Source organism: Pholis gunnellus (assembly GCF_910591455.1).
Source record: "Pholis gunnellus genome assembly, chromosome: 6".
NCBI classification, from domain to species: Eukaryota; Metazoa; Chordata; class Actinopteri; order Perciformes; family Pholidae; genus Pholis; species Pholis gunnellus.
Genome location: NC_136532.1, coordinates 10800246 through 10825039, shown reverse-complemented (window position 1 = coordinate 10825039; position 24794 = coordinate 10800246). Strand labels below are relative to the sequence as shown.

The 24794-nt window shown below is 41.2% G+C and overlaps 2 protein-coding genes across 3 annotated transcripts in view; one reads left to right on the top strand and one right to left on the bottom strand.

Annotated features, from left to right (window-relative positions):
- The window catches only part of vps13a (vacuolar protein sorting 13 homolog A), a 35148-nt gene extending 22386 nt beyond the window's left edge, over positions 1-12762 (top strand). Inside the window, exons 53-76 of one of the 2 annotated variants that reach the window (XM_079161023.1) lie at positions 154-285; positions 472-605; positions 1468-1536; positions 2634-2769; positions 3042-3099; positions 3470-3641; positions 4311-4464; positions 4598-4744; positions 4922-5003; positions 5106-5175; positions 5455-5569; positions 5711-5824; positions 6079-6224; positions 6336-6417; positions 6515-6628; positions 6937-7012; positions 7479-7642; positions 7881-7926; positions 8122-8245; positions 8571-8685; positions 10706-10791; positions 10990-11113; positions 11239-11313; positions 11546-12762. In XM_079161023.1, the coding sequence (XP_079017149.1) occupies positions 154-285; positions 472-605; positions 1468-1536; positions 2634-2769; positions 3042-3099; positions 3470-3641; positions 4311-4464; positions 4598-4744; positions 4922-5003; positions 5106-5175; positions 5455-5569; positions 5711-5824; positions 6079-6224; positions 6336-6417; positions 6515-6628; positions 6937-7012; positions 7479-7642; positions 7881-7926; positions 8122-8245; positions 8571-8685; positions 10706-10791; positions 10990-11113; positions 11239-11313; positions 11546-11596 (2586 nt within the window). In that variant the 3' untranslated portion in view covers positions 11597-12762. The remainder of the gene's footprint in view (positions 1-153; positions 286-471; positions 606-1467; positions 1537-2633; positions 2770-3041; positions 3100-3469; positions 3642-4310; positions 4465-4597; positions 4745-4921; positions 5004-5105; positions 5176-5454; positions 5570-5710; positions 5825-6078; positions 6225-6335; positions 6418-6514; positions 6629-6936; positions 7013-7478; positions 7643-7880; positions 7927-8121; positions 8246-8570; positions 8686-10705; positions 10792-10989; positions 11114-11238; positions 11314-11545) is intronic. The other variant, XM_079161024.1, reaches the window with a different exon arrangement.
- On the bottom strand, positions 12755-21608 carry LOC306697239 (guanine nucleotide-binding protein subunit alpha-14-like). The gene is made up of 7 exons (XM_079161026.1): positions 21188-21608; positions 16068-16252; positions 15744-15898; positions 14652-14780; positions 14433-14562; positions 14190-14343; positions 12755-13648 (listed from the first exon to the last, which is right to left on the bottom strand). The coding sequence occupies exons 1-7, from the start codon at positions 21306-21308 to the stop codon at positions 13458-13460; spliced, it is 1065 nt and encodes a 354-aa protein (XP_079017152.1). The 5' UTR covers positions 21309-21608; the 3' UTR covers positions 12755-13457.
- Between the last annotated feature and the right edge of the window lie 3186 nt (positions 21609-24794).

Genomic DNA, 24794 nt, shown 5'->3' with positions numbered 1-24794 from the left:
TGACTTCTAAATTCACAATGTCTGGATTAGGAAAATATGTTACTATTAGTGATGTACTTGTTGGGAATTTCAAATACTGAAGGACTTACATTTTCAGATGAAACCCATACTGTACAGTGTTATTGAATGTTTTGTTTTATATTTTACATTTAGTCAGCCATTCCCTTCTGGCCTGAGAATGACACCAAGCAGCTGAAGATCAAAGTAGAAGGTTGTCTGTTGCCTCCTCGGACTATTGACTTTACACGACCAGAAAACTGCTTATTGCTGCATCTGGACAATTCTGTAAGTGCAAACAAAGATACGTGTAGTCTCTTCATGTTAAATGATTAATTCCGAGATGCACTATATTAAGAGATGTTTAATTATGTCTCGTGCTGATCAAATGTTCTCACATTGGCTTCCAGAGCATTTAGGAAACCTTTATACTTTACACCAGTGTGTAGACCGTTATTTGTTTTTCTTCTGCAGGTGGGCGGGATCGCTGTAGATGTGAACTTGTCAGAGCACTCGGCCACAATCCGATTCTCTGAGTACCACGACGGTGCCGCCCCTTTCCTCATTATCAACCACACAACTGACCAGACTCTGCACTTCCATCAGAGGTGAGAGATCAGAAGGAGGACCGTTAACGGGACAGTGTTGTGTTGAAACTAAATACTTACTGGGTAGGATGTATTTGTGAATCGGCTCAGACTGGGGAGGAAAAAGGATATAAGTTAGATATTAAACATGATAGATTAAGCTTGTCATCACACATGTGACACAGCGGGTCTTAATCAATCACAGATATGAAGAATTCAAGTTTGGTGGGGGGCTCAATAAAGAAGTGATAGAGATGCAGGAGAGAGGAAGGAGAAGAGTGAATGAGATGCATTTCAAGTATGTGCTGGAGATGGACTGGCACTAAATACTTTATGTTGGTGAAGATGCATTCAAGACTTAAACAAACCTTTGTTAGAAAATCTATTTGCTTGGTACTTGTTATTTACAGTTACAGGTGCATAACATCTCCCACTGCTTCATTTCATAATAAGTCAGTGCTTCTTTGTTGTAAGTGTTGTCTCTAAATAGTGCTCCAAGTTTCCTTTCAGTTAAGTTGTGGATGTGGCACTCTTCCCTTAAGATGTTACAATGCCTCGAGTGTTAAGAGAAAATCTCTCAAAGATCATAGTAGGATGTTGTGCCAGCTGTGCCATGTCTATTCATTCAGCCTCTGTGTTTCTGAATGAAGTCTTCTCATATTACTACCTTTGTAAACATCAGGTTTAAATTTCACCCACAAAGGAACATTTCTTCATGCACAATATTTACATTTGCTGTTCATTGCTTTGTTTTTTGCATATTTCTGAATGACGATACTATTTCCTCTTGTTGCAGCAGCCTTAAACAGTTAAGCTAATAATAACTAACAGTGTTTGTTTTTTGCTGATAGCAATTTATGTTTTTGTGTTGTGGGTCTTGCAGCGCCCTGACAGATTCCTTGTGGGTGGCTGACGAGATACTCGACCTCTCCTTCTCAGTGGAGGAGGACAGGTAGAAAAATATGAAACGGGAAAACTCTTCTGACACACTCTGAACTCGGATAAAGAACGGCCTTAGATGGCTAAAGCCAAATGTGGGAGGGAGAAGAGGAAGAATCAAGTATGGCATGAAAACACGTCCAAAAATCAAGAAAGATGCAAATACTCTTCAACACTTTTCGGGGCAGACAGGAGGGCACAAAACACACAAATACTGCAGTATGTAAATATGAATTGGTGTAACATCATTCACTTCACTGTGACATCACACTTAAGTGCAGAGTGTGGTCAGATCAAGAGTGCAGGTAAAGATTAGTAGAAGAAAATGGATTCTGGTTTGTCTGTGTAATCTGCTCCTCACCCTTACCAATGAGAAATAATTACTCTATCAGACGTTTTAAATATTATATCATAAGACATTATTGTGCTGGCAATATACTTAAGAAATCCATTGGTTCAGTAGAAGGAGCAGGTTAGACATCTAAGACCATTTACACATGTCTTACTCTGTTCCTTTGATCTCCTATCAAGTGTTAAATCATCTTTACTTGCTGCTGACTGGCTGGGATTCTGCCAGTGGAATCACACCTCCTGCTTCCTGCAGTAGTTCTGCTGCTTGACTAGCATTCTCTGATTTTCCATCTCCATCTGTAGATTTATGGCTCATTTCATTTTCTTATGTCTGCTTCGTCTCGTCCGAATCGAGCTCTGTATCAGAGGGAACATGCATATTTAAACCTTCTCTCTCCAGTGGCAGGATTGTGGACTTTTTCAGTGTTTGGCCGTCGTTCTGTCCTCTTCATGTCTGTTGATGGGAATTGTTTGTGTATTCTGTCGAACAGGTACTTTGGATTGGATGGTTGTCGTGGCGGTATATTCTTGGTTGCTGGGCTCTGTTACACTGTCTTCTCTTTTACTGCAGCGTCCTCTTGCATTATTAGCTTTCTGTCATTTCAAATCAGTGGAATATTGTTTCTTGATTATTTCTTTTAGCAGTGATTAGGAATGTTACTGATATATACACTGTGTGTGTGTGTGTGTGTGTGTGTGTGTGTGTGTGTGTGTGTGTGTGTGTGTGTGTGTGTGTGTGTGTGTGTGTTTCATGTGTAGCTCTCAGAAGAAGGAGGCGGAGCTGGAGGAGCTGGAGGCTGGGAAGGCTGTGCACTACACCTGGACTGAACCCACTGGGTCCCGAGAGCTTTGCTGGAAGTGTGGTACTTACAGTGGGAAGCTGAAGACTGAGGAGGTACTGCGCTGTGCCTGAGACACAATCCTTTTTGTGGTTGAGGAATAATACAATAGTCATACATTATGTTAGTTTACTCACAGACACCTCAGAGTTGGTCTAGTTCATCCATGTTTCTGCTTCTTTTAGGGCCAAATAATAATCTTTTGCATGTAATAATATTAAACGTAAGCACAGTTTACCCGTCATCGTGTTTTAGATGTGAACACAATTGTTAGATGAGACATTATGATGTTTGTTTAAACGGTATGTGTGTTTGTCTCTATCTTTAGGACCTGCGTGAGGACATGAACAGTGACGGAAAACTGTTTGTCATCTCCTTTTATGAAGGTAAAGCACAAGGAGCTTGAAATACAATACCCAGACCACTTAAATGCATTCTGTAGGTTTGCTTTACAGTCTTGTTTTCACTTCACAATCCTCACAATATCCTGTTTATTGTCGGTGCATGTTGCCATGTACACATTGGCTAGAACTGTCAAAATATACAAAACAAATAGACATTGAGGTGACACATTGATCACAGGGTTCAAGTCTAAGCTCTTGTTTTTTCTTGATGAATTAAATAATGAGTCACGTAACTTCAACCAGCTTTAGGAATCTGCTTACTATTACTGTGCTGGAACTGATCCTGACTTCTGATCTTTGGGGATAAAAGGCTGTGAAATCTTTTTATTTATTTATTTTTGTCTATCTAAAGGGCTCCAGCGCGTCGTGCTGTTCACCGAGGAGCGACGTATCTACAAGATGCTCTGTGAGAGCGAGAAGGCGCAGCTGGCCGAACAGGAAATCATCCTCTCACTGCAGAACGTGGGTGTGTCTCTGGTCAACAACAGCAGCGGCCAGGAGGTCTCTTTTATTGGGATCACAAGGTAGCCAACCAGCAACATACACATGTGTACACATGTGTACACATACACACATGTAATAAAAAGCAGAAAACATGGCCAGGTTCATGTTATATCACCATGGCTCACTGCCAATTTAATACATCAAAATGTGTATGTGTTGTGGCATAGATAGTGATGTTGTGTGTGTTTTGTGAATAGTATTACAAGGCAACATACTGTTCTCTGATATGCAGTTGAGATTGTCCAAAAACATCAGATACATCTAATACTTTCGAGGCTCAGATGAAATAGAATTGTTGACCAAATACGTTTTGATTGAAACCTTATTTGTGTTTTGTGAGCTTGCTTGATGATCTTAATTTTATACAAACTAGATGCAATTATTGTTCCTTACACATCACATCAGTGAGTGACTGAGAGACAAAGTTAGCAAAATTAGAAATTAAAAAGTTAACATTCCCTCAACGTCAGATAAATTGAAGACGCTTATATGAGAAGAGGGTGCTGTGTTAAATGGTTCTTATTGTAGAGTAACATAGTAGCAACCAAACCTTTTACCTATAAATCGTGTTCTCTGAATACTGCAGTAAGTATAAGTATTCGCATGATGTCAGGCCTCTCCTGTTTAATCCTGCTGTTATATACCAAGCGGTGATTTGACAACCCCTTGTTTCTCCTTTCTTGTCACAGCTCTGATGTGGTGTGGGAATTAAAGCCAAAGAAGAAGAGTCGGTGGAAAACTCTGAGCTCTAAAGAAGCGGAGATGCTGGAGAACAGCTTCAAAGCGTACACTGAATCTGGACCCGTAGACCACTCCATCGTCGACCTGGAAAACAACTTCCAGGTTCGAGACTAAATACTGTATATTCTGATATGAACTGGGAAGAAGCGTTTGATACAATTTGAAAAAGTAAACACAAAATCATTAGTTACAGATCTATTAATTCAATTGTGTGGTGTTTGTAATTGTCCTCCAGGTGTCCTTTACTCCCAATGGCATAGACATGAGGATGCTGCAGCCGTGTGATGCTCCTCTCAGGAGGCACTTCCTGCCTGGGGTGAAGGTGGAGTACAGCGTATCGCCACGACAGAGTGCCTACCGTGTCCAAATCCACCGCATTCAGGTGAAAAGAAGTCAAATATACACAAATTCCTCAAAGATCCAGTCTATCCATGTCTGTGTTGCAGTATTAAAAGTCACCCAATTGCCTTCCTCAGCATTTGTTCATGAATGCCACTTGAGTCCTTAGTTCACTTTCTTCTGTTTACTAGCTTTAGGTAAACATGCTTTCTATCTACAGATCCAGAATCAGCTGCCAGGAGCCATCTTCCCCTATGTTTTCTATCCTGTAAAACTGCCAAAATCTATCACCATGGATGCAGGTCTGTTAATCCACTCTGTGTGTCATGTTTAAGTCAACATTATTTTCTGTTTATATGCCGTGTTTCATTCTGGAATATGATTTTTCTTTCTTGTTCCCACAGAACCCAAACCTCTAACTGATATCAGCATTGTCACCAGAACAGCAGGACACTCCGACATCTCTCGCATCAAGTAACTGTTTTTCCTTTGATTCTTTTCTCACATTACTGTCACTTCCTCCAGTGCCCCACCACTGTTTTTGTTAGTTGTAATGCGCTGTACTGTATTTGTGCTCTGTTGTCCATCTGATAATTGATTGTAATGTATACTTTGTTTCTGATATAATCCCTGCGATCATATTGCCCTGAAAACCATTTAAAATCTTTTAAAATGTAGCCACATACCTGTATACGTTTAACAGTATTCTGAGTTTTCCTGCAGAGTGGTCACGGGAGTGTCTGTCTTCCTCAGGTACTTTAAGGTGTTGATTCAAGAGATGGACCTGAAGCTCGATCTAGGCTTCCTGTACGCCATCCTGGAGCTGTTCACGCCTGAGAATGCCAGCATCATGAGCTCAGAACAGGAGGTCAGATACTCGCGTATCCAAACACAGTTACTGTGACATACCCTGTGGTTTGTTCATAATCTGTGGTACTTAATCTAATCTTGATCGACTTGAGGAGTCGTCCATTCTGACCTTTTGTGTTTCTGTGGCTGTTTTTTTCAGGTGGAACTGTTTGAGAAGGACATAGAGTATATAAAGACAGAACTAAACCATGCCTCTGCTGCTGACACCTCTACTATCAGCCTCTATGAGTACTTCCACATTTCCCCCATCAAGGTTCGTACACTACAGTGTGTATTTAGGTAATGCTATATCAATGAAATGATGAACAAATAGCATCACATTTCTTAATTATCTCCAACATCTCTGCAACACCACAAGTGCTGAAAATCAACATATTTAGTGTTGAAAATGGAAAGAACATGAATAAAACAGCATCAAAATCTAGACACAGCTACAAAGCACATTTCTGTTGTGAGTTTTAACAGCAGAAACGGCCACGCTCAGTCATGTTTTTTTTTATTTTGCAGCTTCATCTGAGTTTATCTCTGAGTACGGGAGGAGAAGACGGCCTGAAGGAGAAGCGAGATAAAGAACTCATTCCCGTCCAGTCCCTCAACCTGCTGCTGAAGAGCATCGGCGCCACGCTCACTGATGTGCAGGATGTTGTCTTTAAGTACGAACGCATGTGGCGGCCCAGATAGACGACACATAAATCACACACGGTAGCATTCATTTATCTGTGGGTGAATCCCTGCTACCTGACCGATTCTGTCCTTGGTTTCAGGCTGGCCTTCTTCGAGTTGACCTTCCAGTTTTGTACCACCCAGCAGCTCCAATGGGAGGTCATCAGGCATTATTCCAAGCAGGTAACATGCACACTGACAAAGCCACGGTTACTCAGAAACTGTGGAAGTGGCTAGTGGAGTATTGTTCATGTGTGATTCATATTTATTTTTATTTCAGGCTATCAAACAGATGTATGTGCTGGTGCTGGGCCTGGATGTACTTGGAAATCCTTTTGGGCTGATTAGAGGACTGTCGGAGGGAGTGGAAGCTTTCTTCTATGAGCCTTATCAGGTAGGAATGTAATACAAGTACTGATGAGTGCTAAAATAAGGTATCAATGTTGTGGCAATAAAAGTAAAAACATTGCGCTCATTATTTAGGGTTAACATTTACATCGTATTCTATCTTGAGTATGAATTTATCGTAGGACTCCAGAGATTGTGAACAGCTATTAAAAAACAATTGAATATTAAAGATGTGTTATGTGGAGACGTATCAGCACTAGGTTGACGTGTGCCTGCCTAAAGCCCCAACAGTACAGACTGCACAGAGTGTCTTTATGTCTTCTTCCTGTTGAACTGTTATCTGTGGTTTTCCAGGGAGCCATCCAGGGGCCCGAGGAGTTCGTTGAAGGAATGGCTCTTGGGGTGAAGGCTCTGGTGGGAGGAGCTGTCGGTAAGTACAGGGCTTAAAATACTATCTTTTTAAAAAGAGAAACATGACTAATTAACACGTTATCGCTCCTTTAACGAGTTTAGGTTTTATAGTAGATAAATGCCGTATTCATAACATTGTTATTCCAGCACATATAAGGCCTGAATCTCATACAACTAGATCTACATTCAAAAGTAAACTGAAAACTTTTCTGATGGTTAGTTATTGTGTGTGTCTGCGGGATGTCTTTTTGGAGGGTGGGTGGTGTTTCAGTGTTTGTTCTTTTCTATTTCTGTTTTATTTAATAAGCACATCCAGTTTTCTTGTAATGAAATGCGCTACACAAATTAAAATTGCCTTTGCCTGCCGTATGGACAGAAGATGAAGCGGCAGAGAAGAGCACAGTTTCTCTCACCAAAGACTTTAAAGAAGAAAAAGGACATATTAAAGAATGAAGTAACTTTACCGTCTCAAATGTGCCATCCAGGGGGTATAGCAGGTGCCGCCTCTAGGATCACAGGAGCCATGGCAAAGGGTGTTGCTGCCATAACGATGGACGAGGAATACCAGCAGAAGAGACGAGAGACTATGAACAAGCAACCCACCAGCCTGAGAGAGGGGCTGGCCAGGGGCGGAAAGGGATTAGTGTCTGTACGTACTCAAACTTGTTAATCAGCAGAAAATATACCTTTTGACGCATGTTTTTAAGTGCACGAATTTAAAGTAATTACCTTTCTGTTGCAATTGTCATTCAATCATTTAATAGATTAACCAGAAATAATAATGTAGCTTCGCCACTGGCCTGGAAGCGGGTCTGCCAACAGGAAGTCTGCCATAATGAATGAATGAATTGCTGCTACTTGTTAATATTGTTGCATTCTCTTTTCAGGGTTTTGTCAGTGGGATCACGGGGATTGTTACCAAACCTATTAAAGGTATGCTGACTTGGACCCTCATACAGATTTAAGTGATAACGTTTGGCACATGCTGATATGAAAATTGAAAGGCCGAAATAGTGGCAGAAAATCTAAATATTCTCTGCATTCTGTCACGTTTGTGGAACAGCGTACCGGCTCTGTTTTTATCGGTTTTCACAAATGTGATGATGTGTTGTTGTTGTTTTTTTGCAGGAGCCCAGAAGGAGGGTGCAGCAGGCTTTTTTAAAGGTGTTGGGAAAGGTCTGGTTGGCGCAGTAGCCAGACCTACAGGAGGCATTATTGACCTGGCCAGCAGTACTTTCCAAGGGATCAAGAGGTTTGTGCCACACATGTGTTTACATCACCGGTGTGTATTTGTGTTAGAGCAAACAATTAGTGTGGCTCTGTGGTGGAATCACAGGGGTGTTAAACACCAAAAGTATTTACACTTGCAAAGTGTAAGTAAGAAGTAGAGTAGCACAGTGGTTGTTATTAGAGCTGGTCAACGGGTCATGGAAGATGCGCTTTAGGTCTGTGTACTCGTGTACTCGTGAATGTTTGAGTGCCACAGCCGTCCGTACTCTGCGTTTGTCTGTTTTGTGTGTGTTCATAAGAAAAGCTGTGTCTCAAAATACATTTGCATGTCTTTGTCGCGTTTTCAGGGCAGCGGAGACTTCACAAGACGTCGCCTCTCTGCGTCCTCCTCGCTTCATCCACGAAGATGGTGTCATACGACCATATAAGGAGAGGGAGGGCCTCGGAAGCCAGATGCTCCAGGTAGGACAAAAAAAGTCTCTACATTATCAACTCCACAGTCAGAGCTCAGCAAATAACAGTCGGTTAATACTCTGCTGTATTTAACAGAGATGAAGAAATCTTAAAGTAACATACGCTGCAAAACAATATCGTTTATGCACTCTAAATAATTTGCCCAGTTTTGCTAGTAGAGTTGTGTGTGTGTGAGCGTACATGCAGGCACATGGACATAGACATTGAGTTATTATAGGATTTAATTATTTTTTAAACCATCCTTCTGCTTTATTCTAACTATCTTTAAACTATATTTGTAGCCATTGTATTGGCCTTTACTGTTAAAAGTTCCTGAGAGAGCTCAATTCCCACTGATTAATTCACCTCCGTGGCTGTAAGAACATAAAATAACACATTTTCATCAAAAGTAAATATGCATAAGCAAAACCAGAGCGTTTCAGAACCCCTTTAGTTCCAAAGAAAACATGAGACAAGTCTTTAAGTTCTGTTTCATTTGTTGGTCTTACCTTTGCTGACATAGCAGTTATTCTGGATGGAGTGGGTGGAGGTTTCTGATCGCGAGTGTCAGGTCAGCGCTTCACTGTTTGGTTCATAGTGAAGATTTACAGATAGGTGACAAATTAAAGTGTCCCATCAAGGTGCTGGGCCACAGCTTTGATGCTCCTTTTGTAAAGAGTCTAAAAATGTCTGGATTCTACTGGAGTGTTGTTCCCTCATCTGGTGTTTTGAGCACGGCCGTGGAGAGCGCTGTCCAACAAAGACATTGGTTTGGTCGAGAGCTGGCGACTGCGAAGACTATAGCATGTGATTCACGTCACTTTCATGCTCCTCAAACCATTCTGTAGCCCCTCACGTTTGTCCCGTCATTTCATTTAGGTTTTCCCTTTAATTTGTCACCCATCTGAATCACCAGCCTCAGACTGAGGCCAAGTTTGTGTGTGTCGATGTGTTAGTGATAGAGTAGCAAACTACGACTCACGCGATGTCACACTTCATGCTTGTGTTTCATGTTTCGGTTGTAGTTTCGTTACATAGGCTTCAAATAGATTGTGAGTTAATTGAATTTACTTTATACTTTGGGTGGGAAACTCTAGACAGCAAAGCAAATGGAAGGAAGCAAATTGAACTGGTCTTGAGATAAATCTATAAAGAAGATCTTCTGTATATTTGCAACAGAATAATTCTTTGACGGAGGAAACACGAGGCCAAACACACTCTCCACTTGGTCTGAGTGGTTTGGATCCGTCTTTCTTTGACGGTAGCTGTCTGCATAGAAACGCGCTGTGTTCTCTCTGCTCTGACCCTGACTCTTCTCTCTTGTCGTGTCCACAGAGGAGGTTGGCCTTCAGTGAATGGCAAAGAACTCACTCAGAGGATGAGGGTGATGAGGAAAACTAGCTAGAAGCTAGAAGTGAAAGCTGAAGTGTAGCGTCAGTGCTTTTGTCTTTAGTCTGTGCCAGAGTTGTAGTTCACGTTTTGAAAGATTTAAACAAACCAAAGAGTAATTTAAGTGTTTCTATGTATTTCATATTTCTTAGTTGCTTGTTGACTTGATGTGTATTTCTTTATTTCTTCAGTGTCTTTATATTTTATTATCTAACTCCATCACTTTTCTTTCATCTTTTCCTCACAAGCCACGAAGGAAACATTTCGTCTTGTTTTTTTAGACATTCATTCACTGTCAGAGAAAACTCATAATCGTAGAGATTTGTCGACTTTCTTTATTCTTTAATCCTTGTTTTATCATTTTATCATTCTGTCATTCACTGCCCTCTTCTTCTCAATAAAGTTTTCACACTTTAAACTTCTGCCTGCCATTATCTTTGTCTTTGTTTCATCCCATCAACCCATTTTCACTCTTTGTCCAGACGACCATTGTAGCTGATACTTATTTACAGAATGTAGTTTTTGTGTATATAAATTGTCATGGAACATATACATCTTGGTATCGTGCTAGTTGCTTTTTTTTTTTTAGTCTTGCTGTTTGTTTAAATATTCACTCACTTTCTTCCTCTAATTTCTTCAGAAAATTGAGAATGGACGTTTTGCCAAGTACAGGTACTTCGCTCATGCCAAGGTCAATGAGTCCGACTTCCTCATGATCACCAAGAGGTGAGTGTTGTTATCATCCGATTCGGCTACTTTCTCCTTCTGTGTGTGAGCATTACGTTTGGTTTACCCACCGTGTTCTCAAACACCCATGAACATGTGAAATCAGTAAATCCTCATTATTGTGTGGTTTTACTCAGGAGTCTTCAAAGGACATGTTTGTCACTTTTCCTAACCCTTGTGATGTGGTTTCTTTTCCAGGGGAATATTTTTCGTGACCAAAGGCACCTTTGGCCAGCTGACCTGTGAATGGCAGTATCTGTTTGAAGAGTTCACCAAGGATCCAATGATTGTAGAGGACCGGCGACTTCGCATCGAGGCCAAGGTACAATGGCAAACTGAAGTTTACTTTGTCTCCTCAGGAAACTTGTTTATTAACAGATTTACAGCATGGTTTAAACAATAATTTAGCAGATTGTTGCACTAAACACGTTATGTTGTGTTCTGCAGGAGAGAGTGAAGTCTGTCTTCCATGCCAAGGAGTTTGGGAAGATCATAAACTTCAAAAATGCTGAGTTAGCCAAGGTGAGTGGACCATTTGGACTATGCTGCAAAAAGATGCTCCTATTTATGTATTTTATATATAGATTCATTTTTATTGTTCATTTGTTTAAGAAATGCCTGATTGTCTATTTATATTCAAACTAGCCCACTTGTTGTCGTGAATCTTGTTTCCTTGTGTCATCAGTTGAGATACGAGTCACAGTAAATGTTTCTACAGCAATGACTTCTAACTTTGGGTCCTATTTGTTTTCAGTGGGTTCTTGCCAGATTGGACGATGCAAGAGATAGTTTATCCAAATACTGACTCATCAAGAAGAGCGAGAAATGATCATAATTCAACAAAATATAACACACACAAAGTCTGTGTGTGTGTGTGTGTGTGTCAGTGCCTTTGTTCTTTGCTGCATGCCACTTTGGTTAACCTCCATGTGTGAGTCGTGGTAAATGATGCTGTATGGTGACTGTTGGTGTGTGTCTGGGATGAAAGACTGCGCGAGTAGTGTGTGTGTGTGTGTCTGTGTGTGTGCGCATGCTTACGAAAGTGCTAGAAATGGGCGGCTGACTTCCATTCATTTACCACAGAAGCTCAGAATACACTGAACCAAACATCGTCTCGCTGTCTTCACTCATCTTTTCCCACACAGTTGAATTCTAATGATCTTTTTAATGAAACCATAACAAAACCTTTAGTTTGCCATACTCGATCAAATACACATATAAGTCACTCATTTTGATTATTGAACATATTTCAAGTTGTGTTTTGCTACACCGTTACATAGCAACAGCTAGTAAGAGACTAGTTGAAAACAGCTTGAATAACAGTGAGGCCAAAATCACCCATTGTTGTTGTTGTTGTTGTTGTTGCACATTTAATGTTTTTCACTGTTTTTTTTTACTGGATTATATAAAAGGGAAACTAATTCGATTTCTTTTGATAGGACTCTGTCACACACATGATTTAAAATGTGCTGTTTTCAAACCGGTTTTCTTTCTATTTCTCCTCTTTTTTTTAAAAATACATTTCTGCTAGATGAAGACTGTTCAGTGTGTGATTTAGAGCCGCATGCTATTTTTATACCGTACTATCAAGCTGTATATTGATCTAATGAAGTATCCTATCTGTATATAACCATCTAACACAATAGTCTGTATTATGGCGTTACAGATTGTAATTTTGTGATTTTTAGGTTTTTATACGACACTTATGCAATGCCAACTATGTTGATGACTTGTGCAGAGAAAAGTATATTTCAAAGAAATGAATGCAAATTATTAACAGCTGCTGTTTACGCTGATGTGTATTTTTTGCTTTTGGTTTTGGGTGCATAGCAGTTTAATATGACTTCATATTTATGTTGCCAGTAATGTTTGTCATTTATGAGCAAAGTGTTCACTGCAGCGGCTTAATTTGTTCCCCCCCCACTGTTTGAAAAAAAAGAAAAGAAAATAATAAAATGTGTTTCAAATGTATCTCTTGTACCCTGAACATCTCAAGCACACACAATGCACTCTTAATTAAGTAACTATAATTCTTTATTGAAAATAACCATAAATATAACTTCCATTTCTCCAGAGAATAAACAGTTGAGAAGAGTTTTCGAAAGCACAACTTGGATTATTTACATCTAACTGACTGTCCTGAGTAAATAAGGCACTTGCAGGCAAAAGCAGACACGTGGCTCAGTGTGAGGAAAAAACCATCAACACAAAACTCACGACTAAAGGGATTCTTGCAGCTGTTGCCTGAGCAGAAATTGTATACTTGGATCCTATTTCTGATAACTGTATTTTTAATAGTAATAAAATAAGTAGTCCACACAATAGGTCAACGATATTACTTCCCACTAACTTTCACATTCTTACTTCTACTGCAAAGTATCATTTTCTTACAACACATTTCTAAAAGGCTGGAATATACAAAACGCACAAAATCCGCATTTCCCACACTATAACTTAGAAAAGCGGTCGGTTACATGTTTGTATTCTCTTTGGCTGGATTTTTACAGGCATGAAAAATATTGTAACCTTTGGATTAAAGAAACCATAAATCTTTTCAGTGGATCTAATTGTTCTCTGTTTAGCCAGCCACGAAACAAGCCCTGTAATGTTTGTCTTAAGTAATTCTCCTATCTTGGCTCTCATCATGTCTGTCCTCCTGCTCCCTTTCACACCAGATTGAACTCCTTCAGGTTGTGTCTGAGGATGGTGTCTTTGACGGCCACGAAGACGAAGCGGATGTTTTCTGTGTCCGTGGCGCAGGTAAAGTGAGGGTACAGCTGCTTGTCCTTGTCCGGGTTTTGGTCTTGGTACATTTTCAGGATGAAATCTTGAGCAGATGTCGTATCCTGCTGAGGTCCTGCAATTCAGGTTTGATATTATTTCAATACGTTTTCAGCAAATAAATAAAAAATAAGTCGAGCCTTTTCCTCTAAACATTTACAAAGTGAGACCAAATGTGGCAAATATAAAAAGCATGCTGCTCCAGAGAACGTTTCTCAGTGCGCGACGTATCTCGGTGTGTCGGGGGAGTTGTGAATCTTTGCCACCTTTTCTACTTCATGTGCCACATACCACTCCACGCCAGCATAACTAAAACTAATCTAGTACAACAGTGCTGCAATAAATCAAGTTGACATTTACAATGTTCATTCATTTGTTGAAGCTGTTTTAGAGAGGTGTTGAGTCAACTTTAGGATCATTTCGGAGGATGTAGTTTAACTTTACCGAGCTATAAAGAGTGGCTCGTTTAGCCTGTCCTCAATGATAATAACTAATTACTGACTGTGGACGGAACAGAAATGCCTCTCAGTATGCTGGGCTGTTGTATTAGACTGCATTAGATTTAGCTGTTCCTAATAAACTGACGAATGAGTTGTACATCGCAAGCACTAACTAACCTGTGAATTCAGGGAAGTAGGTGGCTACATGAGAGTGCATGATCTTCTCCTTGAGGATGTCGGTCTTGTTGAGGAACAGTATGACGGAGGAGCGCTGGAACCAGGGATAGGTGATGATGGTTTTGAACAGAGCCTTGCTCTCCTCCATACGGTTCTGAAATGAACATTGCAGCATGTAAAGAGGCAACAAATGGCAAAGGGTCGACGTCTGGAACAGGATCTGCTGTTGAGCTGAACTCTCACCTCGTTGTCGCACTCAGCCAGCACCTGGTCGTACTCGCTGAGCGCCACCAGGAAGATGATGGAGGTGACGTTCTCAAAGCAGTGGATCCATTTCCTCCTCTCGGACCGCTGGCCCCCCACATCCACCATCCTGCAGTAACAACAACACAAAAGGTATGAAACATCCCCTGTGATGCCTCCTGGTCCATTTCCCTGTTACACTTGTTTGTTATATCTCACCTGAAGATGACATTCTCCATGTCGAAGGGGTATTCGATGATTCCCGTGGTCGGCACTCGGACTCTGAGGATGTCCTGCAGGTCGGGTATATAAGAGGGTTGAGAAATGCGATCCAGGTCGGTGAGATAGCTGGGAAAAAAAAAGAAAATGAGTACAATGAGAGGAAATCTAAAGGAGAATAACAGAGTGGGGGAATTTCATAGCTCTTGAAACAGGTAGAAATCGAAAAATAACATGAGAAACCTGATTTATCTTCCCATAAAGTGATGTGATCATACGTATTAATATTAGAGTGAATGCACATACATGTGGATTGCATGCAGTTATCTGTACACCATCACCGTAGTAAGTATTGACTGTGGTGTGAATGGGTTTGTGAGACAGAGGGGAAGTTGAAACCTTTGGGAAAGAGTTTTGCAGAGTACAAATACAGTGTATTTTAGTACACGCTGCCTTTGCATAGCTTAAAATAGCAACCACAGGCTAAAAATGGTTGCCTTTCTTTTTCTTTTGTTTTATCTGGATCGATGGTAGCGTCGCAACAAAACCCAGGATCTGCAATTATGCTAATTAGTGTTTCTCTACGAGCAGGTACTGGTCTGTGTGGTCAGAAGGGACGCCTTCTCTGCTCATTAATGTTTATTTTTGTAATAACAGAACGCGGCAGCCGGATCGACGCAGCAAGATAAAGGGGGTGGGTTTTTATCTGCCAACATTTAACAACTAAATGCTCAAAGCCTTCTCCCCAAAACATCTGGTGGAGAAATACAGAGTCCTTTATATTCCTTTACTTATTTATGTTGTGCTATGAATAGTTAGATTTAAATATTCTAGGAATCAGAAACCCAAACCCATGTGTAATTTTGTATTGAAAATAAATTCCTGCAGGTTATTAAGCATAAATTCATGGAGTGTGTGTGTGTGTGTGTGTCAAACTGACCAGTTTATTATTTCTAGACCTTATTCTGTATAGTTGAGGCTTTACCTTGTTGTTTTGTCTACCCTCTGTAACATCTGTGGGAACTACGTGGCAGAGCTGTAGAGAGTAGAATCTCCACAAGTTACAATTAGTACTGCGTGTCCAATGCTCACTATTTGGTGGAGTCGGACAGCTGGTACTCTCTGCGTCTGTCGTAGCACGCCTGTATCCCTGCATCGTCCCACAGACTCCTGATGGCCACCGCCAGGCTTTGATGGAACTCCTCCACCTTATCCACTTCCACCTCCAGAACTGAGTTTGCATGGCTCTGTATGGACACACAAGACAATCAGAGAATGGTTCGTCCCACATGTCCCACTTTTAAAGGGACTCCATGCACGCGGCGTGACAAACGAAGACAAACATTTACCGAAATGAACCTGGACTCCAAACATAAGATCAGGAGCAGACCCAGTTCGACGGTGTCTGTACGGTACCTGGTTCTGGGGATCAGCGAAAGAGATGCTCAGCGCCTCCATGGCTCGGATCATGGCCTGCATGGAGGTGAAGATGTTCTGGTAGACCAGCTTGCCGTAGCTCCTCTTGTCCTCATCTGTGTATCCTCCTCCGTGGATAATCCTCATTTGTTTGATGAAGGTACTCTTTCCACTCTCTCCGGTACCTGTTGAATACAGCGAGGCTCAACTCCAGTCATGTCTTTTCACACTCATCTGTCTGTGCAGCTTGATACGAGGAGTCAGGTTGGAGTTGGATACTATAGCGTAGTCTCCTTTGTATTTAAATATGCCGCAGTGCAATAGAGTGCTGTGGGTTTGGACACATACCGGCTTTTCCTCTGACAGTCAAACAAACAGACACTCTAGATAAAAGACTGGCCCTCTACATTTAATGACAATACATTATAAATGCACTCCCTCACATGTTCACTGTCTATGTTGAACACACACACACACACACACACACACGCACACACAGATTATCTGTCTGTCACGTTCCTCCTCAGTTCTTACAGCTAAAGCTCCTCTTTTCTCCTTCAGGCCACATGATGCTGAATCTATTTGTTTAACAAATGTGTGTTTGTTGCCAGACCTGAATATTGAAAGTTGACGTGTGTGTGTGTGTGTGTGTGTGTGTGTGTGTGTGTGTGTGTGTGTGTGTGTGTGTGTGTGTGTGTGTGTGTGTGTGTGTGTGTGTGTGTGTGTGTGTGTGTGTGTGTGTGTGTGTGTGTGTGTATGTACGTGAAACTATTCACCTGCATCTGTGTCCCTGCCTGTCAGCAAAGTGTGTTGAGGCTCTGTGAGGACTCTGAGTGGTACCAGCAGTCTTGTGGTTTCCTGGCTGTTTTGCATGGCTTCATGAATACTTGAGTCTTTGCAAACAAGGCTTAGACAAATCGTCTGCATTTGAATGCACCTTGTTTACAAGTCAAGTTTCTTGGAGATGATGGGGGGGGGGGGGGTTTGGGGCAAGACAGGCAGGTAAATACTGAGATGGAGGCAAATCGTGATCCAGCCATCCGCTCACTCAAAGGGTCGAGTAGGGTTCATGTAAGGTCATGAAGTTCATTCTTTTTGTGTCCGTCTTTAATGTTGCATTTGGTGTCGTTATCTCAGTGGCTCTAACATCCGACTTTTCTTTTTGTTTGGAGCTGATGTTCACTAGAATCCAAGCAGAAATGGATCTGCTCTTTTATTCCTCTGTCATCAAATTGTTGAATCATCAATCATTATATTCAAACAACTGACTCATCAACTAACGTATGCTGTAAAAGGTCATACAGACACAGACCTACAACAAGCCCCCAGTGTTGTGTACACATTTCTAAGCTCTTTGCATCTGTTGGCCTGTCACTCCGTTTTACCTGATGGATGAATGTTGACCATCATGTATGGCTTTTTTCTCTTAATGTTCTCTCTCTAAAATGTACAAAATACACAAATTGAGTCCTGGATCGCTTACAGATGAAGTACTGTTTGAATGACTCCACTGATTTCCCTCATGAAGATAATTTGATTTGTCGTGGGGGAACATGTGTGTGTCCGTACATGAATACCTGCTCATTTGCTTCTATGTGTGTCTTTGTGCACATCTGTGTGTAGATGTGTGTGCATGTCAGCGTGGTGATTTACAGTTTACCTGTGGGTGATGATGCTGACCACAGATGTCTCCACACACACACGTATGTACTGTACGTGCAGAATTTACCACAAACACAATGTCACACCTACACACACTTCCTTGTGACGCCGGCTCTGTGAATGATTGCCGAAATAAAAACTCCTATCTCCTGTCACACTCTGCCCTCGTAGTTTTATATAATTTATAATTTTAAAGTTATAATTAGAATGATATGAAGTTGAAACGGAGGTTGGACAATTATTTATAACAAACTGCAATCAAATTATATTTGAAATTTGAATTTAATTCCATGCCACTATGTGAGTGTAAAGGTATCTACATTTATAATGCATATGTGATTACCGTAATAACTAGATGTAGATGTGTTGAGCAATGTCAACACAATATGTTTATTTGATTGTTTTTCATGTGAGATGTGTCCTCTGTAATGAGTGCAAAAAGGGGGGAAAAGGAAAACCAATATAAATTCGGTCAAAGAAATTAAACAAACTTACTAAGTGAGGTTTTGGAGGAAAATGTGGCGCACAAAAGAAGAAGTCACTCCAAAAAGTTGTAGTTTGTTTGAACTGTATGGCAGCCATCACACAAAAACAACCCCTGATTTGATGCCGATTATATACATGTATGCATTTTGTCAGTGTACTCGTTCGACATGGTCTATATTTAAAAGTATGTCACACATTTACGTTCCATTTGACTGTTTCTCAGATAGTTCAGTCGGCAACATTTCTTCTCGGGCACAACAGCTGTAAACGCTAAACTAAAGAGGTTACAAAGAATCCATTTTTTCTTTTGCTACGAGCAGCCTTCCCTCTCCATCCACTGAACCAAGTGACCAACTCGTGTATTGGACTGTGTAGAGCAGTGTTGACATGTGCTCATCATCCTACAGATTTAATGTCCAGCTGCTGAATGGCCAGAAGAGGCAGAACGTGTTGGTGTTGATCTTTCCTTCACTCCCACTCGTCCTCTCCGGGGACCTGACTGTGACCGTCCTAATGAAACCCACTGAGAGCTCTGAGTCACTCTGATCAGGTACACACAGTAGATCCCAGGTGTAGAAGATTACACATGACTTGATACTTTTGTCATGTAATTGCTATATTATATATCCCAAAAATCTACAGGGTAAGATCCAAAGAGACACAATGCATATTGTGTGTTTCAGACAGTACACAATGTGTTCAATGTCGAAAGGTTTCAATAGTTCTGCTGAATAGCCTACTGAGCTTTGATGACTAAAGTCATCTTTTTTTCTGGTGATGTGATATACTAATTCCTCCTAAACAGACAGTTAATAGTGCTATTAATAATAATAATAACTTTATGTATATAGCATTCTTTTAAAGTATATGAAGAGCGTTGGCAGACAAAGCAAAAGAAGACTCGGAAGACAATTTAACAGCCAAACAAACATAATCAAATAAACGTAGTTTTATAAAAATGGGTTTTAAAGCATTTTGACTACCTCGGCTGAAAAGGCTCGTAGCTAACGGTGCCAACAGTGCTAACAGTGCAAACAACGGCAGCAGCGCTGATATAGCTAGCAGTGTTTACCTGAGTGGTTGCCAAGAGCCACGTGCACGAACCTGAACTAAAAGCATGCAGGCCGGGGAGAGTGACTTCATTACTCCACTATATCTATACATAGCAAATATAGTTGTTTGCTGCTATATTAATGCTCTGAATGTCGAATAGAGAACCTTAAAGAAGTGTTAAATAAAGTCACTGGTTCTAAGGCTGCTGACAGACTTGTACGGGTCAACATTTCTCCTCTATAGCTTGAATCAGACCCAGACGTGCTCTAGAAGTGATCAGTAAAATATTCAAATTTATTGTAAATCAAACAGGGAGTTGCTGCTGCATTCTGAACTAGTTGGAGGCGAGAGCTCTGTCCATCCGTTTCACCAGACCACTGACTCGTTCCCGTGTTTTGTTTCCTTCCACATACATTTCTCAGAACTTCCCCAGCAGCTCTTATAGTAACTTAGTTTTCCTGCTCCGCATGCACTGAACCACAATCCACATCCTGCTGAATGTTTAATGCGTACCCCCTTTTTCAGATCGTATCCACCACTGATTCGTGAGCCGAGAAAATAATTTTCAAGCAAATGAAATGTGGATTCTAATAAATTGTGACTAGCAATTTTTCTCAGAGAGCAGTGGAGGCAGACGAACTGCGCATGTCCTACTCGGGGCTGGATTTGCATGACTTTTGCATGAGGCGCGCCCGCAGCAGCTAGTTATGGCTTTCTGTCACACCACTGACCCAGACCTTGACAGTGGCTCCGGTCCCTGGGGGGGGGGGGGGGGGCTCCCGCACTGCTGCAGTAGAACGGGGTTGTGTCCAGAGCGCTGACGGTCATGGATGCTCTTTGAGATGCAATTATCTGATCTGTCGCGCGCTGCCAAAGTTTCAAAAAGTGAGCATTGGACACACAGCACTGACAGGGTCACGCTTCATCTCTTTCTCAACCGGTCAGCTGAAAGTGTCCATGAGCAAGTCAGTGAACTCAGACCAGGAAGTGAGCTGTGTACCTGAAGTAAAGGAAAGAAGCTCAGCAGTAACATCTCTATGAAAGACCCCACCGTGTTTAAAAAGTCCCCCTGAAACTGAAATGACTCCTGGGCATCGCATTCATAGTTATATTCTTTACTCCCTTTGTCTGCTAATGCTCAGATGAGGCTGGAGTTTATCCCAACAGAGGATGAGAAAACTCCCACGTGTCTCCAGTCCATCATGGAGCAAACACAGGAATCCTCCACCGCGCACTCCACTCCACTCTGAGGGAGCTTATCTGTAAATGAGTGCGCTCGTTTTAGTGTCGGTAGACATTCCTGGAAACTCGCAAACTTTAAAACTCCTCTTAAACTGTCTAAACTCTCTGCCTGTGACTGTTTTCAATATTTCCGTGGCAGCTGAGAACTGAACGAGTCTAGTATACTAAATGACTTAAGCTTGGAAATTCTCCAGGCTACTGAATATTAACGGTAGGCTACGACTATGGCGGCCGAGCCTGAACGCTCGGGGACAGACAGCGCGCGCTGCACCACATCCGGAGACCAGAATGAGGAGATAAGAAATGTAGCCTACATCAATCCAACCCATCAAACATCTTAAAGGACAGAGAAAGGACGCCCCTTGTAAAGTGCCTGCTTATTCCTAAATCATAACATCTTATTATAATTCAAATAGACGGGCTGCTGAGTGCTGTCCCACCTGCCGTGACACCTGCACGTCCAGGTGTGGCCAGGAAGCAGCGAAGTATTCACTCAAAGGAACATTTTAAAGAACTTTGCAAAAGTATTTCATGGCATTTGGGCAGAACAGATAATAATGTAGCTATGCGCCAAGAGTTTCCTCCCCTTAGGAGCATATGTTCAGGCTATTATTGACCCCTCTAAACCCTAAGTCACCCTCCGGGTTTGAACCCCGGTCCCCGCCAGTGATGCTCACCTAACAGCAGCAGCTTCAGCTCCCTGCGCGAGTCCTTCTTGTCTCTCCGCAGCTGCTTCTCGATCTCCTCGTTGATCCTCTGGTTCTCTTTGTCCTCCGCCGACACGCAACACCCGGCCATCGTTCAGACTGACCGATGAGCCCTTTCTTTTTCTTTTTTTAAACTGTCACCGTCAAAAATGCTTCAAAAAAGGCCCGCAAAGGTGTGCGCGCGCTCCGTCTTCTCGCTCTCTCACTTCACAAAGTCAGTAGGAATAGACGCGGAGCATCTTTAAAACGTGGCGCCTTCTTCTTCGTCTTCTTCTTCTTCTTCTTCTTCTTCTTCTTCTTCTTTCTCTTAAGTGACAAAAGCAGAATATGGAGGAAGAAAAATGATGAATATCCCGCGGTTCAAACAGAGAATCCTTCAAATAAAGGGGAAGTCCAGAGTTTAGTTTAGTTTTTTTTTTAGGAATAAAAGGCGTTGACCCTCTTTGATAAGGTGCTGCGGTTGATCTGAAGCAGGAGGACACTTGTTGAACTGTATCTCGGGAGGGCGTGGCACTGGCTGCAAATAGAAAGGGATACATGGGAAGTTAACATCCGCAGCGGGCCGGCGGTGCTGTCTTGACTGTGACATGATGAATAATGAGAACTAATGGTAGAGAAGGGGCACTCACTCATGCTTCAGTCAAAGAAAGCAGCAAAAGCCAAGAAAAGTAGGAGCAGTGGGCCTGGCTTGGATAAACTGGCCCTGATGACATGACTGGCATCTGCAAATAACTTTGTTGGCAAAAGTTACACATCAGACGTAACACTGTGAGTTCAGTGTGGGAAGCTTCCTCCATAGTTTCGATGCTGCTTCGGTGCATCCTCGGACACTGCCATGTCTCCTAACGGCCACTAGGGGTCAGGAAGGCCAACTGTGAGTGAATGCATGGGTGTCTGAGTTGTATACTGGCTTTATGAGAAAATTTATTCATATTTTCAACACTTTTAATCTTGTTAGAGAAAGGGGAGGAATGGCATTCACAGTTTTAGTTCATAGCATGAGCAGTTATGTTGGAGTCAATGAGGTGAGTGTCACAGATCAGTGCTCAGTATCATTATTAAAAAATGCAAAAGAGGGGCAAAAAAACAAAACAAACTGGGAGATCAAATTATGTATGAATAAATTCATGTTAATATCAAATGAAAGAGCATAAAGATGGAAAGTAGATATACGGTGATGTACGATCTGCCTATGACTCTGTAGGAATAATATGGTGATTTTCCTTTCTCATTTTTCTAGAGGGGTACACAATAATGATATAATAATAAAATAAATCAAATAGTGGTTGTGGAACTGAAATAAACAGTCACGTTCTTCAATCCACAAAAAAACTGAGCAGTTACTCTAATGTGAAATTATTACAGCCAAGTTTGCCTCAGACCGTCTTTTTAAAATGTTCACAAAACTAAGACAAAAAAACATCTCATTCTCTCAGTGTCTTATTTTTATCTTTTAAATATCTGTGTGTGTGTGTGCGGTCCTCGATTATATTAGTATCAGTAACAAACATAAATCATAATTCACTAAGAATGTGAGAATAATAAACAGTAAATGTGTAACCAGTGCTTGTCATTCATCCACACATTAAAATATATAAATGAATTACAATTGTTGAGTATAGAGATAACCTTGACAAAATAACCACACGCAGTCTTCAGGTTTTTTTTGTGTGCAATTTACTCTCCACTTATCCACACTTGTGTCCTTTATTTTGAACAACGTTCTCAATGCGTACAGAAGCCCAGTCTACTTTGAATCATCATGATTGCTTTGCAAGAAGAACATTCACCACAACAGAAAGACTGAACATGTTATCATCAGTGGGAACAGGTAAGTACAAAGATTTCCCTTTTCAATTAAGGGAGGGTCTGTTCGCTAAACCAGGAGGTAAACAAAGTTGGCTCCCTGCCAGTATATGTTGTCCTATTTGTCTCAAAGTATTCTGTTGTCTCTGTGCTCTTATTGAGCATGTAAAATATTAAAAACACTCATGATAACCGGGAGAAAAAGGAGAAGATGAACCTCTAACTTACCGTTGGTCGATATGATTCAACTTTGCAAGAATCAAATATGTGTTCACTTTAATTACATTTGCAGTGCTTGACAGAGGTTTGTGATACAAATTGGAGTTTAAATACAACTTGACTTAGGAATCTGGCCGGTAGTATGGTGGGGAGGACTGATATCGATTTAGAGGCATTAAATTGCCCACGTTGTAGAAATATCTGAAATGATATATGTATCATTGAAATCACCAATTGACACATATTTGAAAAGAAACATGTTGATGGAGTGCCAGTTTATGGAACAGGAAACATTTGACACTACTATGATTGGAGATCACCATAATAGCACTGTCATAAATTAGTCACTAAACGTCACATCTTCAGAATGAAAGCAATCAGATGAAGCGTCTGAGAGAGAAAGAGCAGTTTATGTAAAGTTGTTTTTCCAAAACTCAACCATGTAGTTCTACATGACGCAGTCCTCGATATACTGTATGCGTAGCACTGCGCTGCTCATTAACATACTGCATGATACTTGAACAGCAGCAGAGGATTCAAACTGTCAACACCAGCTGGAGTCTCTTAAAGGGAAAATCCAGCCTGAATACAACTCACATGTGCTCCCCTCAGAGTAATGATGTGAACAAGTCACTCACAGGGCTCGGAAACAGTCCTTTGTGGCTCGTATTTATCTGTCAAAATTATCAAATTATCGTTTGTATTTATGCCCGTACAATATGTTTTTTTATGATGCAAATAAGCTAAACCAAAACACAAATAGTTAGTCTGTTTTTTCATCTTTTTATTACTCTTTGAAGCTCACAAACATGGCCAGGCGGTTTCTGCTCACTGGGTTGAATGCAGTGTGAATTGTTTAAACAAGGATTTTCCCTTTAAGCAGCAGAGACAGTGTAAATAAGCACTTTATCACAGCAGGGACACAAGGTACTGATTACTGCAAGTCTACAACAAGTGACCATCAACACTGATAAGTTGAAACTGTAGTCCATCTTCAAAACATCTCCTCTGGCAACAAGCAGAATCTCATTAACACCATTTTTTTTTAACATTCAGTGAAATGTGTGAAAAGTTGGCCCCCTAGGTTTTTCCTATTAGGCCCTGCTGTTGAGACGTGGTTATCGCAAGATTTACTCAATTCTCACTGTGAATTGGGCTGGAAATGAACTTGTTGAAGCGGTTGTTTCCTGCCAAAATCAATCATCCTTGTAAGAAATTTCACCGGCCAACTGAAATATCTGAAAACAACAGGACCTCCGAGGGAGGGCTGGTTGCCTGCCAAAGTGGCTGGTACAGCCAAACACTCCACAGGTGGCTGGTGGTGGATTAAGAGTCCAGATCGTGGCACATACTCATCCTGATGCTATGTTGTTTCATCGTAGTCACATCAGGCTGTATAACGCACTGTGGCGTGAGTTTTAAGATATGAATCTGATGCGACAATATCATGAAATCAATAGAAGGTATGTTCAGATTTCAATTCACTCATGATGTTCTTATAATGTCCTGTAATGCTGTTGTATTAGCTACACTTCAGGGCTTCTTATAGCAC